Source organism: Rattus rattus, chromosome 2 (assembly GCF_011064425.1).
Source record: "Rattus rattus isolate New Zealand chromosome 2, Rrattus_CSIRO_v1, whole genome shotgun sequence".
Lineage (NCBI taxonomy): Eukaryota > Metazoa > Chordata > Mammalia > Rodentia > Muridae > Rattus > Rattus rattus.
Window position 1 is genome coordinate 198,793,234 of NC_046155.1, and position 18,228 is coordinate 198,811,461.

General features: G+C 41.8%; 1 protein-coding gene across 1 annotated transcript in view; it reads left to right on the forward strand.

The window, feature by feature from the left end:
* The window catches only part of Mthfd1l (methylenetetrahydrofolate dehydrogenase (NADP+ dependent) 1 like), a 189,494-nt gene that overhangs the window by 29,572 nt on the left and 141,694 nt on the right, over positions 1–18,228 (forward strand). Inside the window, exons 8-10 of the mRNA XM_032894796.1 lie at positions 3,552–3,663; positions 10,937–11,028; positions 12,255–12,352. Of these exons, the coding sequence (XP_032750687.1) occupies positions 3,552–3,663; positions 10,937–11,028; positions 12,255–12,352 (302 nt within the window). The remainder of the gene's footprint in view (positions 1–3,551; positions 3,664–10,936; positions 11,029–12,254; positions 12,353–18,228) is intronic.

Genomic DNA, 18,228 nt, shown 5'->3' on the forward strand with positions numbered 1-18,228 from the left:
CAAGTGTATGTGTGTAGACAAATGTATGTGAGGAGATAGTGTAACACTTAGAAAGGAGAACAAGAAAAGGTAACAGTTTTAAACAATGCAATGCTAGTATACTTTGTATCAAAAATCCCTGTCCATTGTTGAGAAGATGTCAGCAATTTTGGAAATATTAATATTTTCTAAAATGAAAATGACACTTTCTAGAAAACAAATTTGGAGTTCTTTTTAGGATGGTGCTAAGAGATGGGGAGGGAGCGTCCACACCGATGCTCGTGGGTACTTCCCGTCTCCTTACAATGGAGAGTCTATAATGGATCCTTATAGACTCTGTAAAGCCACTGAGCCTGCTGTGCCCTCTTTTTGCTAGAAGTTAAAAGACCAAGTCAGAGGCCATATACATTTGGCTGGTCCTCCCTGTCCCCTTGGTATATGTGACAATTGGTGGCTGCCACAGGTGCTGGCTGGACGCCAATGTCTATCCAAACATTAAATACTGGTAAGTCTTACATTCCAAAATGCCAGGGGGAAAGAAGTCACTACTGAACACCTATTGTTTCCTTCTCCTAACTCAGTAATTTGCCCTATGTCTCCCCAGTCTGAAGACCCCAACTCTGACCTGTACACTCAGGGACTTCACACCCCTGCCTACCTTCAAAAGTGAAATGAGAGAGACTTTTTAATGAAGAATCCTAAATTTCATTTAGTCACACTATTAGTATAACTTCAAAAGTTTATCTTTGCTAGGGAAAGCAGTTATGTTTTAAGTAGCATTCTTAGTTTGAACGTCATATTCTTAACTGCTCTGGTTACATTCAAGAGATGTGGAAGCAAGTTTCTTAACTCTCAGGTGCTAAAAAGCACTATTCTTTTAAAAAAAAAAAACTTTCAACTTAATTACACTTCTGTTTACTTATTGGTGGTGACATGGTGAGGGCTAGGGAACAGGAAGAAATCACCGAGCATGCATGTGGAGGTCAGAAAACAACTTGTAGGAGTCAGTTCTCTCCTAACACCATGTGAGCACCGGGGCTCGAACTCAGATCTTTGGGCTTGGTTGGCAGGAGTGGGTTACCCATTGAGCCATCTTGTCAACCCATCAACTGTTTGGCGTTTTTGATGTTGCTGTTTGTGTTTGGGGTTTTTTGAGGGTTTTTGTTTTGCAGGGAGGGTTAGGGGAGGGGGCAGTTTGTTTAGTTAAGTTGTTTTATTTGTTCCCCCTTTAATCTATCAAACCCAAGACCCATATTTATTCCACCTTCAAAACACATTGCACTAATGTGTCCAGTCTAGCCCAATGACAGGGCTGTGCTAGCCACAGTCCGGTCTTTAAATGTATTGCATCTGCTAAATGGAAAAGACCAAACCCTCATGGAACCTTCCAAATCACATCTGCCTTCTTTCCTCCATATTTGATGCCCCTCCCAGCAGGGATCACTGAAATACTTTTCTTGTTACCTAAACCACACGGCACCCACATGCACCACATGCATGTCCATCTGTCTCTTACTATTGTTTTAACATTTGGTCCTCTGCCTGGGGAGTGGGCGGTTCCCTCTAAGCTACGCCACTCCAGTCTCCACAGAGAAAGCAATATTTTGTTATGAGGTAAAGTTTCAAGCCAGGCCCTGGCCAGAGCCTTTCCCATGTGGGGAGAGAGAAGTAGGAGCAGCCAGGAAGACGATAATTCTCCTTGAGTTTGAGCTCATTAAAATCTTATCCCGTCCTCAGTGGGTAATTTATTGATCTAAGCATCTTGCACTTTTTTTTTTTAATTGATCTAAGCATCTCTCACGTTCTCTTTCCAGAATGAGTATCTATACGGCGATCATAGCTGGGGATGGGAGTGGCTTTTGTCCCTTCTGTGTAGGATTAACTGCCCCCTGGTTGCTTATTAGCACAGCTGCTTTAAAGATGTATGTAGGTACGTAGCTGAGGAGACGGATTAAGGTTCTCAAGATTTATAGGTAATGAAGAGAACGGGTTATATCAAAGACGTCACGTGTGGGAACCAGAGGATTCCTAGGGGACTGGTATGAAGCTATGGTCCCTGGCTTTTCCCAAAATGAACACTTCATTGTTCTTCTATACATCCTTTCAATAGGTGTTTTAACATATTCTGGTCTCGCCGTCTTTGTGCAGAAAAGCCTAGCAAAAATGATGTTTCTTATCTGCTGCTCTGGAGCCAGCCTTAAGCATTTGCATTTCCTCTGGGGATCGCTGTGGTTGGATTTATGACAGTCATTTAAGTATGTAAATGAGGAGTGGCTTTTTGAAACAGATGTTTACAATTGTCTTCCCACCAGAACACTTTTCCCCTACACATAACATCACTGGCAAGTCTAGCTGCCTCTCAGATCTGTCTGCAGAGATCATGCACAGCTTGAACCGGTCAGATTCCTGGGGATGCTAGCTACACAGGTCTTGGTGCAGTTTAACTGTGTCGTGGCTGCGTAGCCTAGAAGAAGAAGACTGGTTAGTTAGGCAATCGTTTCAGCAGAGATATCGCTTATCTTCTTTCTATTTAAGTATCTATCTATCTATCTATCTATCTATCTATCTATCTATCTATCTATCTATCTATCTATCTCCTTGCCCTCTTCCTCCCTTCCTCCATGAGCATGTGTTGTGGGTGCGTGAATGTGAGTATGCACCAGAGTGTGTTGCGTGCTCATCTGAGTGTGAATGAAGCCACAGAAAGCATGTGGAGGTCAGTGGCTCAGTTTTCACCTCCCTTGACACGGGATCTCTTTGATGTTTTGCCAGTTGCATACCCCAGTCTAGCTCACCCCCTAGGTTCTGGGGAACTCTCCATGTCTCCATCACCGAGCTTGCCATTGGTTTGCTGGGGTTACAGCCACACTGTCGGGCTGGTTATATGTGAGTTTGGGGATTTGATCTTTGGTCCCCATGTTTGCACTACAAGTTCTTTACTAACTGAGCTCTCCTCCCAATCCTCTTTCTGAACACAGATAATCCATGGAGAGACAATTCATCGAAATGATGCATATGTGTAGCTTGTAGCATATACACTGAGGTGGTTACCATGACGATATTTTTTTTTCTTTTTCTTTTTTTTTTCGGAGCTGGGGACCGAACCCAGGGCCTTGCGCTTGCTAGGCAAGTGCTCTACCGCTGAGCTAAATCCCCAACCCCATGACGATATTTTTAAAGTTTCATTTTCTTTTAAGACATGTTAGTCATGTTCTGCTTATACTAAGATATGCTTGAGGACTGGAGGGATGGCTCAGCGGTTAAGAGCACTGGCTGCTCTTCCAGAGGTCCTGAGTTCAATTCCCAGCAACCACATGGTGGCTCACAACCAACTGTAATGGGATCCGATGCCCCCTTCTGGTGTGTCTGAAGTCAGCTACAGTGTACTCACACACATAAAATAAATAAATCTTTTTTTAAAAATGCTTGGGTAGAATTGGTCCACAATTTAGAACGAAGTTCGGGGTCTTTTATTAAAATTACTGTTACTTTGGAGTCATCAGACATCTGATTTATTCCTGTCTTTATGCTTGTAGATTAATGTGTGTGCTTTTCTCTCTTATTCCTTTTAGCTTCGAGAGGCAGACATTGTGGTCTTGGGCTCACCTAAGCCCGACGAGATTCCTGCTGCTTGGATCCCATCAGGAGCCACCATGCTCAATTGCTTCCATGACTTCTTGTCAGGTAGATGTCTTCACCTTGGTGGGGCAGGGCAATGAGTGAGGCAGGTTGGATGACGGTCACCTTGCTTCTTTGGGAGACCAAACATTCTTGAAATGCTGACTGCTGTAGGCGTGAGTGTGCAGAACAGGAGGCTGGACTGCTGGTGTGCCCACCTTTGGGGCAGAGGTTGTCAACCTGTGGGTCACGACCCTTTGGGAGTTGTATGACACTTTTTCAAATATCAGATATTTACATTACAATTCACAACAGTAGCAAAGTTACAGTTACAAAATAGCAGTGAAAATAATGTGATGATTGGGGGATCACTACAACAGGAGTTGTATTAAAGGGTTATAGCATTAGGGACATTGAGAGCCAAGGCTTTGGAGTTGATACCAGGTTCATATTATGAGCAGAGAGAAACCAAGAGATCAGTGGAGGTGTCTGCCCAAAATGCCTCTGCTGACCTCTGATATCTGCCAGACGTGACACTGTGACTTCAAGGGGCAATCTAGACATGCGTGAGGTAGACCTGAAATGGTGTTTTTTTATACTCAAAAGCGCACACACACACACACACACACACACACACACACACACACACACACAAATATAATTTTTTAAAATGACATTTAAAAGAATAAAACGCATGTTTCGTGAAGCTGGGGGATGTAGCTCCGTGGTAGAGGGCTTGCCTGACAAGCATGAAACTCTCATTCCCATCCCTTGTGCTTCAAAAACAAAATCTCATAAAATACATGTCATATTTCCTGCAGATGTACATACATTTTCATTTGTCCTCCCTAAGAAAACAATCTCTAACCTATAAATAATGACTGAAACAGATTGGGCTCAGAATCTTAGATGAAGAACTTAGTATAATACCCCTCCTTCTCAAAGACTTTTATATTCTTTGCAAGATCATTTACCTGCTGGTTTTTGTTAACGTTTCTATTGAGAGCAGTCTGGGCACAATCCTATCTGGAGACAAAATCTACTTCAATATTCTTTTGAACTGTCTTGAAGCTTTGTTTTAAAAAATGATAACGTTTTGTGTAATGAAAACTTGGTTTTCAATGTTTCTTTTAGAGCTCTTGGTTTTGATAAAGCTTTTTCTAAAGACATCACACCTTTAATCCCTGCACTCAGGAGACAAAAACAGGTGGATCTCTGACTTCTAGATAATCCTGGTCTGCCTACCAAGCTAAAGGCCACCTAAGAGCTATATAGTGAGACAAAACAAATGAACGATGGTGGTGGTGGTGATGGTGATGATGATGATGGTGGTAATGGTGGTGGTGATGATGATGGTGGTGGTGGTGATAAATAAAACACTAGGTTTTATCATTAAACCACTGAACTAAGAACGGGACCCCCGTTGAAGGAATCTTAGAAAGGACTGAAAGAGCTTGAAGGGTCTTGAGACCCCATATGAACAACAGTGCCAACCAGCCAGAGCTTCCAGGGACTAAACCACTACCCAATGACTATACATGGACTGACCCTGGGCTCCAACCGCATAGGTAGCAATGAATAGCCTAGTAAGAGCACCAGTGGAAGAGGAAGCTCTTGGTCCTGCTAAGACTGAACCCCCAGTGAACGTGATTGTTGTGGGGAGGGTGGTAATGGGGGGAGGATGGGGAGGGGAACATCCATAGAGAAGGGGAGAGGCAGGGGTTAGGGGGATGTTGGCCCAGAAACTGAGAAGGGGAATAACAATTGAAATGTAAATAAGAAATACTCAAGTTAATAAGGATGGAAAAAAAAACATTAGGTTTTATTGGAGAGTTTGCATGAGATTAATTGTAAAATTCTCAAAGAAGAAGTAAAAAATATTTTATTTTTGAACAAAACATTAGGTTTCAATGTTTCAGTACTTGCAAAGGCATAAAAGACTAGCAGCCTTCCACACTGGTTTAATTTGCTCTGTAAGTAGACTAATTGCAGCTAGTTTCTTTTCAATTTTTCTGGCCCCTTTTGTTTCCTTGTTGGTTTTGGAATGTCATGTGAACGAGACAGTGCCTGGTCCCATAGTGAACACTCAGGAGAGCTGAGCGTTGACCACGAGCAGGTAAAGCCACATCAAACCAATGGGTAGATGTCAGTGAAGTAAGAAGTGCAGGAGATTCTGAAACAATATGGCAGCCGCTTCAGAGAAGTTGGGCAGACCCGGGATTCAGTCATCCTGTGTGTTTAGAGTAAGATGAGGACGCTTCTTCTGACCCTTGAGCTTTATTCTGAGATCCAAGCCCTCTTTAGCCGGCTCTTGTCCTAGGTCTATCCCTGAGGTATCTCGCCAATTTTCTAGTTCAAATTTCAATTCATTCTCACTACATTTGGTAACTTTTTAAGGGTTGGGGATGTAGCTCAGTTAGAGCTCTTTCGTAGCATACATAGAGCCCTGGGTTCGATCCTCACCTTGGCATAGGCATAAAATCAGAGGTGGTGTACACTTGGAATCCCAGCACAGGGGAGGTAGAGACTGAGGATCTGCCTTAAATTTAAGGTCAACCTTAAATACATAAAGTCCTCCTCAAAAAATTTTTTTTTCAGATTATGCATGTAGTGTTTTGATTCCTCCTTAGTTTGTTTGGTCTTAGAGGTTGTAAAGTTATACAGGAAAATTGTAATGTTTACAGTATTTTAGTTCCTTCAGAACTTCCTTTTTTCAGAACCTGAGTTGTATACTGCGATGTGAGGGGAGTCACGGTGTAAATGATGATGGCCACTCTCGAGGGCACTGTCGTAAAGTGACACTAGAGGATTTCTTCTGGCTCCCTTCACTGCACATCACCATTTCTCCTCTCACATGTGCTCTACGGGACTGGGAAAGTGATGACAGCATGCTCTTTTGTTGACGGTTTATCTGTATTAATTCCCAGTTTTTACCTTGTCTGGATTTGGGGGACTAACTTGTCATCCTGGAAGGAAAAACTGTGAGAGAGTTGTCCGTAGAATCATAGGTTTGCAATGGAAAGCTGCCCCTGTGTCAGAGCCAGGCCCTGAACTCGGTATCTTGCTCCCTTCCTACATAACTTAGTGGTCTGCTAGACATCCCAGTGTGGTCCAAGAAGGGACCCTTCTGACCCAGAGGTAGCAGAAGAACACACATAAGCCTCAACTTTTCTTTCTGCATAAAGTTTTGGTTATCATCATTTTTAAAAATTTTAAATGGAATGCCATCTTTTAAATTGACTCACTCCTGAAGGAGCCATGAGTTAAATGAGAGGGGTATTTGGTGAGAAATGAAAAGATCCATCTGTGCTTTGGGACAGGACCTACTGTTGGCTGTGGGCCAGGGGAGTCCTTCCTTCACCCCGAAGGAGGCTGAAACAAAGGTTTCCTTTCTCAGGCTCATGAGCATTAAAATGTACTGAGAAAGTAGCCCTACTTCCCTGAGCCTCTCGTCTTAATGGCTTCAGAGTCTCTGGGATCAATTCTGTCTCAGTATTTATCCCCAACTCCAGAAAGAATACAAAGTTTTATCAGAGCTAATCTGCCAAATGAACAAGTAAGTATACAGAATCAAATAAAAGTATCTTCTGACCCAAGCACAAAAGCAAAGGATACCCCAAGCATTGCTAGAAGAGAGGTTCTGGCCTCTGTATGTAAGATTCCTGCAGTGTGCTGGCATGCGTTCCTGTGTGGGAAGGGCCTGCACTGTGACTCAGTAATACTCACTTGTCTAGATGTGTGAGAGGGCAAGTCTTAGTCTGTCTCTTAGTGTCTAGAGCCCTGTGTGTGAACATCGACTGTCAGCTTGCCCAGCTGTGTGGGCACATCTGGTGCCCTGACACCTACAGCTTCAGTGGCATCTTTGGGTATTTGTTGAGTGCATTTAGGGTCAGGGACGGGTCTCTGGATTTGACCTGGCTTCTGTTATGTTATGTTATGCTGGGGTTATAGCTCCCTCCACTAGGCTTCTCATCTCTTCATTAATCCCTGCTGCTTCCTTCCACAAATTCCTCCTGAGTTCTGGTCCCATCATGCCACTGTAGTCTCATCTGGGTTCATTTCCCTTCGTTCAGCTGCCCAGGGACTGGAAGGTGTTCTGTTTCGCTCATACCTGTTCTTCACAGTGTCATACCTTGAAGTCACTGATGGTCTGGTTTAGGTGTAGCAACCAAAGCAACTGAAACCACATCGAGGTCTCTCTTTTCCTGAGTCCTGTGCTGTGCAAGAGCCTAAAATGATGATAAAAATTCTTTTCTGTGCAACTGTGTCCCTTACGTTCTGGGAACATGCACTCACAAATTGATACCAGCCCCTGGAATGTAGCTGCCTCGATTCTACATTGCTAAAAGGCAGGAGGACAAACAGTACTTTTTTCTTTTCTTTCTATAGTAGTTGCACAGGATTTTAAGAGCAGGTCTCTGGTGGCTAAAAGAAAGCAAAACAAATCTCTCCCATCCTTTGACTCCTGTCTTCTGGCCAGATGTGATTTACAGAGCTGCAGTGTTGCTAATCTTTAAACTATACATAGGGGATGTGGTTTTCCAGCACCCTCATTGCATTTGACAATAGAACATTACGGAACACATACCCTTAAGTGTTTTGTACGATTTCTTGTAAAAAACTGTCAGCATACTGGATAATTTAGGAGTCAAGTGGTCCAGAAACCTAGAAAAATTGTCTCAATTCAAAAATGTTGCTATTAGGAGTATTTTTTTTTATCCTCTAAGAGAAGATGCACACCAAAGCATCTTACATATGTGTTTTCTTTTAATAAATGTTATAACTAAAGGAGGGGAAAGGGAAATTCTTATTCATGCTTCCCAATTTTGAAAAATAGATGTATTTGTCAGCTTTCTGCCTCTGTGAAAAATTACTGAGAAAATCAACTGGTAATCATGGCTTGTAAGAGTTTATTCCATGTTGCTTTAGGCCTGTGATGGGGACAGTACATTCTGGCAGTAGTCGGGGCAAGGAAACCAACAGGAACTGGAAGAGTCTAGTGTCCCAGTGTCGACTTCAAGGCCATGGCCCCAGGGACGTCGCTTCTTCCCACTAGATGCCACCTTCTTAAAATGCCAGTACATTCATTGCACTAGAGCCACAGGCTGATGAACCAGCCCCCTTATACATGTGGACCTTGCTGGACATTCCAGACCCAAAACAGCATTATGTAATCCCTAAAGTTAATATCCTAAAACATAATTGCTTTTGGTAGAAATTAGGTCATATTTCTATGACAGGAATTTTCTTCTGATGATTAAAAAAAAAAACACTAAAAATAAGCTATGGGGGGCTGGAGAGATGGCTCAGTGGTTCAGAGCACTGACTGCTCTTCCAGAGGTCCTGAGTTCAAATCCCAGCAACCACATGGTGGCTCACAACCATCTGTAATGGGATCTGGTGCCCTCTTCTGGTGTGTCTGAAGACAGCTACAATGTACTTACATATAATAAATAAATCTTTAAAAAAAAATAAAAATAAAAATAAATTAAAAAATAAACAAGCTATGGGCTGGGCATATGACTTATTGGATAAAGTACTTGCCACGAAAGCAAAAGAAGCGGAATTCAGTTGCCATCACCCACATGAAAGCCAGGGGGGCACAGCAGACACCTGTAATCCCAGCAGCACCCTGAAGGCAGGATAGGGGATCCCTGTGGCAAGCTGACTAGCTAGACTAGCAGAATCAGTAAGATCCGGTATCAACAGTGCACCCTGCCTCCATAGATAGTAACCAAGGAAGACACTTGGCGTCAACCAAGTTCATGTGTGCTTGAATATACACACATACCCACACACTCGCATACCCATGCGTGAACACATTTGCACACACATGTGAATACATATACATACACACTGAAAAAAATCCTCCACAATTATGATGGCTGTAGTGGCTTACACCTATAATCTTAGAAGTTGGAGGTAAAGGAAGGCAGATGTCTGTGAATTTGAGGCCAGCCTGTTCTACATAGTGAGTTCCAGTTCAGCCAGGGCTACACACTAAGACCCTGTCTCAGAACAGAAACAAAATCTACAGTTACTACTTTGAAAATATGAATATAATCTGCAAATTATACGCACGTCTTCTGACTCTGTCATGTTGTTTGATAAAGAATCTGCGACATTTAATTTCTTTTAAGTGACTATGTTTGTATTAGATAAACTGACAGGTGTTGTTGTTGTTGTTGTTGTTTAATGACCAAAGCTTGCTCTTTTCACAGCTCTAGGTTTATGCTATGGGTGTTTTTACTTCTGTCTGTGCCTTGCATTTGCAAGCAAATTCATGTGTACTATTTTTCTAGGGTTATGCTGTAAAGGTTCTAGGCCCCACTATGTCAGATATTCAAAGGTTGGCTAACAAATATATCTGGTAATTAAAATGAACATCCTATATGGTACACAGCTCATGGACCATGCTCCATTTAGTTCATACAGTTCTAACAGGTTCGATTTTATCCTTCATAATTAACAACTCATGCAGGGCTGGCTCAGAGGTGGAGGTGTGAGCCTGTAACCTGCTGTACAGGCCACACTACCTCTACGATGATTATTGTGGATGTCTGTGGATGGGGCAGTGGCAGAGGTGTGGGGGGGGGACTTGAACCAAGGGACTCAAGCATGCTGAGCAAACACTCTACCACTGAGCTGTATCTCCGTTCCTCTTACTTTTTAATATTAAGACAGAGTTGGATTCTCTTCCTCAGGCTGGCCCTGAACCTGTAGTGCCCCTGCTTCAGCCTCCTGAGTAACTAGGATTACAGACCACCAGACCAAACTAGAATTATCTAAAGCTACTATGATATCTGTATCTGTTCAATCTTATTGTATATTCTTGAGACAGGGTTATACTGTGTAGCCTAGACTTCGCTGTGTAGTCTAAGATAGTTTCAAACTGTCTATTCTCCTGCCTCAGCTTTTCAAGTGCTGTGTTTACAGGGCTGGGCTACCACATCCAGCTAATTGCATATTTGTTTTCATAGATCATAGTGTCACACGTGGGGTTCTTAAAGAGCCTATGCCTAGATGTTTCTGTGTCCTTCGCTTCGGTGTGAGATATCTCCCATGCCTCGTGTGCCTTGTTAAACCATGGAGATGTGTTCCCCTGGTTAACAGTTTAAATGGACATTGACATTCCTCTAATATAAAAATACAAAATAGCCCCAGCTGAGAGTGTCAAGGTTGAGCCAGAGGTGACTTGCCTATAGACATTTTCTGACCTCCCTACTAACTTCTTTGGTGATGGACACCAGGTTTTTACACAATGTTGGATTTTTACAGAGGGCAATTGTTTATTAGTGAAAATATGCTCCAAGCCTTTTTCTATTCAATGTTTTTGCAGGGAAGCTGAGAGGAGGTTCTCCTGGGGTCCCCATGAACAGACTCATTGCCGACGAGAGCGTGAGTCTCCTTGCTGCAGCTCTGCGGGTTCAGGTTTGTTTGATGCGGCCATTTGAGTTTGGGCTTCTTAGTAGTAGTTGGTAATGTTTTATGAGTATCTTCTGCCTGTCAGGTAGAGTTTCAGACACTCCACACATAGGGTCAAGGCCATCTGATGGAAGACAGAAACTTAAAGCATGTTTTGTCTCATACATTTTTTGTGTCAGAGACCTGGGAGCTGGCTAGCTTCAAGCCTTTTAAGTGGTTGAAATCAAGATGTCAGCCAGGGCTTGGTTGAGGTTTGAGATGAAGAATCCATCCAAGAGGCTAGAAAGATGGTTCAGTCAATAAAGTGCTCAGTCCACAAGCACAGGGGCCCGAGTTTGATCCCCAGCACCCACATAAAAACCTGGGAGGAGTGGTAAGAGCCTATCATCTCAGCACGGGGCAGACACAGACAGGAGGATGTCTGGAACTTGCTGGGGAGACAGTACAGTTCCAGGTGCAGTGGGAGATCGTGTCTTAAAACTAAGATGGTGGGCTAGAGAGATGACTCAGTGGTTAAGAATGTGGGCTGCCGGGGTTGGGGATTTAGCTCAGTGGTTAGAGCGCTTGCCTAGGAAGCGCAAGGCCCTGGGTTCGGTCCCCAGCCCCGAAAAAAAAAACCAAAAAAAAAAAAAAAAAAAAAAAAAGACTATGAAGAATGTGGGCTGCTCTTACAGAGGACCCAGATTTTTTTCCCAGAGATCAACTCACATCCATCTGGAACTCCAGTTCCAGGGGATCCAGTGCCCTCTTTTCTAACCTCTGAGACATTCCACACACATGGTGCATAGATGATACATGTAAGAAAAATGCCCATACAATAATAATAATAATAATTATCATTATTATTATTATATAATTAATAATAATAACAACAGATTATAAAAACATATGTTGGAAAACATTAGAAGAAACCATACCTGTCGTCAGCCTCTGTCCTTTATATGTAAGCACGCACATACACATAAATAAATCTTTTTAAAACATACACTCAGAACAAATATACGTGCGGACTGGTATCTTTTATGAATAACTAAGCTATGTCTACAGGCCCACAACAAAGCCTGCAAGGCTAAGTGCATGGGCATCACATTGTTGCTTGTATCCTGTGATAATTATCATACTGGGGGATTCCTTCGGCTCTATAAGCCCCTTGCAGTCTTCCTGTAGTTGACGTGGGTTCCCTGTTACCCTCACATCTCTACCATCTCCTCCCTTCCCCCGGCCTCCTGAAGAACATGGTGAACAGTGGCAGGAGATGGCTCCGAGAGCAGCAGCATAGAAGATGGCGACTCCACTGCTTGAAACTGCAGCCTCTCTCCCCTGTGCCCAGGTAGGTGACACTGTGCTTGGCTTGTACCAGTGGGGGCTCACCCCACGAACACTCTCTCTAGTCAGTCGCAGACTGGAGGCGTAACTCAAGGTTTTGAGTTTCTCTTTTTTTTTTTTTTTTTGTTAGAGATTTTTTTTTTCTTTGTTAACTTGAGTATTTCTTATTTACATTTCAATGTAAACCTTTCCTGGTTTCCCGCCAACATCCCCTAGCCCCCCCCTTCCCTTCTATGGATGTTCCCTCCCCATCCTCCCCCCATTACCCCTCCCCCAACAATCCGTTCACTGGGGTTCAGTCTTAGCAGGACCAAGGGCTTCCCTTCCACTGGTGCTCTTACTAGGATATTCATTGCTACCTATAAGGTCAGAGTCCAGGGTCAGTCCATGTATAGTCTTTGGGTAGTGGCTTAGTCCCTCAAAGCTCTGATTGGTTGGCATTGTTGTTCATATGGGGTCTCAAACCCCTTCAAGCTCTTCCAGTCCTTTCTCTGATTCCTTCAATGGGGGTCCCGTTCTCAGTTCAGTGGTTTGCTGCTGGCATTCGCCTATGTATTTGCTGTATTCTGGTTGTGTCTCTCAGGAGAGATCTACATCCAGTAGATGTAGATGTTCTGTCAGCCTGCACTTCTTTGCTTCATCCATCTTATCTAGTTAGGTGGCTGTATATGTATGGGCCACATGTGGGGCAGGCTCTGAATGGGAGATCCTTCTGCCTCTGTTTTTTTTAATCTTTGCCTCCCTATTCCCTGCCAAGGGTATTCTTGTTCCCCTTTTAAAGAAGGAGTGAAGCATTCGCATTTTGATCATCCGTCTTGAGTTTCATGTGTTCTGTGCATCTAGGCTAATTCGAGCATTTGGGCTAACAGCCACTTATCAATGAGTGCTTATCATGTGGGTTTTTCTGTGATTGGGTTACCTCACTCAGGATGATATTTTCCAGTTCCATCCATTTGCCTATGAATTTCATAAAGTCATTACTTTTCATAGCTGAGTAATAGTCCATTGTGTAGATGTACCACATTTTCTGTATCCATTCCTCTGTTGAAGGGCATCTGGGTTCTTTCCAGCTTCTGGCTATTATAAATAAGGCTGCTATGAACATAGTGGAGAATGTGTCTTTGTTATATATTGGAGCATCTTTTGGGTACATGCCCAAGAGAGGTATAGCTGGATCCTCAGGTAGTTCAATGTCCAATTTTCTGAGGGACCTCCAGACTGATTTCCAGAATGGTTGTACCAGTCTGCAATCCCACCAACAATGGAGGAGTGTTCCTCTTTCTCTACATCCTTGCCAGCATTTGCTGTCACCTGAGTTTTTGATCTTAGCCATTCTCACTGGTGTGAGGTGAAATCTCAGGGTTGTTTTGATTTGCATTTCCCTTATGACTAAAGATGTTGAACATTTCTTTAGGTGTTTCTCAGCCATTCGGCATTCCTCAGCTGTGAATTCTTTGTTTAGCTCTGAACCCCATTTTTTAATAGGGTTATTTGTCTCCCTGCGGTCTAACTTCTTGAGTTCTTTTTTGTATATTTTGGATATAAGGCCTCTATCTGTTGTAGGATTGGTAAAGATCTTTTCCCAATCTGTTGGTTGCCGTTTGTCCTAACCACAATGTCTTTTTGCCTTACAGAAGCTTTTTGCAGTTTTATGAGATCCCATTTGTCAATTCTTGATCTTAGAGCATAAGCCATTGGTGTTTAGCTTCAGGAACTTTTCTCCAGTACCCATGTTTTCGAGATGGTTCCCCACTTTTTCTTCTATTAGTTTGAGTGTATCTGGTTTGATGTGGAGGTCCTTGATCCACTTGGACTTAAGCTTTGTACAGGGTGATAAGCATGAATCGATCTGCATTCTTCTACATGTTGACCTCCAGTTGAACCAGCACCATTTGCTGAAAATGCTATCTTTTTTCCATTGGATGGTTTTGGCTCCTTTGTCAAAAATCAAGTGACCATAGGTCTCTGGGTTCATTTCTGGGTCTTCAATTCTATTCCATTGGTCTATCTGTCTGTCTCTGTACCAATACCATGCAGTTTTTATCACTATTGTTCTGTAATACTGCTTGAGTTCAGGGATAGTGATTCCGCCAGAAGTCCTTTTATTGTTGAGGATAGTTTTAGCTATCCTGGGTTTTTTGTTATTCCAGACGAATTTGCAGATTGTTCTAACTCTTTGAAGAATTGGATTGGTATTTTGATGGGGATTGCATTGATTCTGTAGATCGCTTTTGGTAAAATGGCCATTTTTACTATATTAATCCTGCCAATCCATGAGCATGGGAGATCTTTCCATCTTCTGAGGTCTTCTTCAATTTCTTTCTTCAGAGTCTTGAAGTTCTTATTGTACAGATCTTTTACTTGCTTGGTTAAAGTCACACCAAGGAACTTTATATTGTTTGGGTCTATTATGAAGGTTGTCATTTCCCTAATTTCTTTCTCGGCTTGTTTCTCTTTTGTGTAGAGGAAGGCTACAGATTTATTTGAGTTAATTTTATACCCAGCCACTTTACTGAAGTTGTTTATCAGCTTTATCGTTCTCTGGTGGAACTTTTGGGATCACTTAAATATATTATCATATCATCTGCAAATAGTGATATTTTGACTTCTTCTTTTCCAATCTGTATCCCCTTGATCTCCTTTTATTGTCTGATTGCTCTGGCTAGAACTTCAAGAACTATATTGAATAAGTAGGGAGAGAGTGGGCAGCCTTGTCTAGTCCCTGATTTTAGTGGGATTGCTTCAAGTTTCTCTCCATTTAGTTTAATGTTAGCGACTGGTTTGCTGTATATAGCTTTTACTATGTTTAGGTATGGGCCTTGAATTCCTATTCTTTCCAGGACTTTTATCATGAAGGGGTGTTGAATTTTGTCTAATGCTTTCTCAGCATCTAATGAAATGATCATGTGGTTTTGTTCTTTCAGTTTGTTTATATAATGGATCACATTGATGGTTTTCCGTATAGTAAACCATCCCTGCATGCCTGGGATGAAGCCTACTTGATCATGGTGGATGATTGTTTTGATGTCCTCTTGGATTCAGTTTGCCGAATTTTATTGAGTATTTTTGTGTCGATATTCATAAGGGAAATTGGTCTGAAGTTCTCTTTCTTTGTTGGGTCTTTGTGTGGTTTAGTATAAGAGTAATTGTGGCTTCATAGAAGGAATTCGGTCGTGTTCCATGTGTTTCAATTTTGTGGAACAGTTTGGATAATATTGGTATGAGGTCTTCTATGAAGGTCTGATAGAATGCTGCACTAAACCCGTCTGGACCTGGGCTCTTTTTGGTTGGGAGACCTTTAATGACTGCTTCTATTTCATTAGGAGTTATGGGGTTGTTTAAATGGTTTATCTGTTCCTGATTTAACTTCGGTACCTGGTATTTGTCTAGGAAATTGTCCATTTCCTGCAGATTTTCAAGTTTTGTTGAATACAGCCTTTTGTAGTAGGATCTGATGATTTTTTGAATTTACTCTGATTCTGTACTTATGTCTCCCTTTTCATTTCTGATTTTGTTAATTTGGACACACTCTCTGTCTCCTCTCGTTATCTATCTTGTTGATTTTCTCAAAGAACCAACTTTTGGTTGTTTTGATTCTTTCTATGGTCCTTTTTGTTTCTACTTGGTTGATTTCAGCTCTGAGTTTGATTATTTCCTTCCTTCCACTCCTCCTGGGTGTATTTGCTTCTTTTTGTTCTAGAGCTTTTAGGTGTGCTGTCAAGCTGCTGACATATGCTCTCTCCTGTTTCTTTGTGCAGGCACTCAGAGCTATGAGTTTTCCTCTTAGTACAGCTTTCATTGTGTCCCATAAGTTTGGGTATGTTGTACCTTCATTTTCATTAAATTCTAAGAAGTCTTTCTTTAATTTCTTTCTTTATTTCTTCCTTGACCAGGTTATTGTTGAGTAGAGCATTATTCAACTTCCATGTATATGTGGGCGTTCTGCCCTTATTGTTATTGAAGACCAGCTTTAGCACGTGATGGTCTGATAGGACACATGGGATTATTTCTATCTTTCTGTGTCTGTTGAGGCCTGTTTTTTGACCAATTATATGGTCAATTTTGGAGAAAGTAACATGAGGTGCTGAGAAGAATGTTTATCCTTTTGCTTTAGGATAGAATGTTCTATAAGTATCTGTTAAGTCCACTTGGTTCATGACTTCTCTTAGTCTGTCTACGTCTCTGTTTAATTTCTGTTTCCATGACCCGTCCATTGATGAGAGTGGGGTGTTGAAATCTCCTACTATTATTGTGTGAGGTGCAATGTGTGTTTTGAGCTTTAGTAAGGTTTCTTTTATGTATGTAGGTGCCTTCGTATTTGGAGCATAGATATTTAGGATTGAGAGTTCATCTTGGTGGATTTTTCCTTTGATGAATATGAAGTGTCCTTCCTTATCTTTTTTGATGACTTTTAGTTGAAAATTGATTTTATTCGATATTAGAATGACTACTCCTGCTTGCTTCTTCCTACCATTTGCTTGGAAAGTTGTTTTCCAGCCTTTCACTCTGAGGTAGTGTCTGTCTTTGTCTCTGAGGTGTGTTTCCTGTAGGCAGCAGAATGCAGGGCCCTCATTGTGTATCCAGTTTGTTAATCTATGTCTTTTTATTGGGGAGTTGAGACCATTCATGTTGAGAGATATTAAGGAATAGTGATTATTGCTTCCTGTTATATTCATATTTGGATGTGAAGTTATGTTTGTGTTTTTTCTTTTTTTTGTTTTGTTGCCAGGCGATTAGTTTCTTGCTTTTTCTAGGTGTAGCTTTGCCTCTTATGTTTGGGCTTTACCATTTATTATCCTTTGTAGTGCTGGATTTGTAGAAAGATATTGTGTAAATTTGGTTTTGTCATGGAATATCTTGGTTTCTCCATCTATGTTAATTGAGAGTTTGCAGGATACAGTAACCTGGGCTGGCATTTGTGTTCTCTTAGGGTCTATATGACATCTGTCCAGGATCTTTTTGCTTTCATAGTCTCTGGCTAAGTCTGGTGGATAGGTCTGCCTTTATATGTTACTGACCTTTTCCCTAACTTGCTTTTAATATTCTTTCTTTATTTTGCATTTGTTTTTGACTATTATGTGACAGGAGGAGTTTCGTTTCTGGTCCAATCTATTTAGAGTTCTGTAGGTTTCTTTTATGTTTATGGGCATCTCTTTCTTTAGGTTAGGGAAGTTTTCTTCTATGATTTTGTTGAAGATATTTACTGGTCCTTTGCGCTGGGAGTCTTCACTCTCTTCTATACCTATTATCCTTAGGCTTGATCTTCTCATTGAGTCCTGGATTTCCTGTATGTTTTGGACCAGTAGCTTTTTCCATTTTACATTATCTTTGACAGTTGTGTCGATGATTTCTATGGCATCTTCTGCTCCTGAGATTCTCTCTTCTATCTCTTGTATTCTGTTGGTGATGCTTGTATCTGCGGGCTCCTTGTCTCTTCCTTTGGTTTTCTATATCCAGGGTTGTTTCCTTGTGTTCTTTCTTCATTGCTTCTATTTCCATTTTTAACTCCTTCAACTGTTTGATTGTTTTTTCCTGGAATTCTTTCAGGGATTTTTTGATTCCTCTCTATAGGCTTCTACTTGTTTATTTATGTTTTCCTGCGTTTCTCTAATGGAGTTCTTCATGTCTTTCTTGAAGTCCTCCAGCATCATGTTCAAATATGATTTTAAATCTAGATCTTGCTTTTCTGGTGTGTTTGGATATTCAGTGTTTGCTTTGGTGGGAGAATTGGGCTCCGATGATGTCATGTAGTCTTTGTTTCTGTTGCTTAGGTTCCTGCGCTTGCCTCTCGCCATCAGATTATCTCTGGTGTTACTTTGTTCTGCTATCTGACAGTGGCTAGACTGTCATAGACCTGTGTGTCAGGAGTGCTGTAGACCT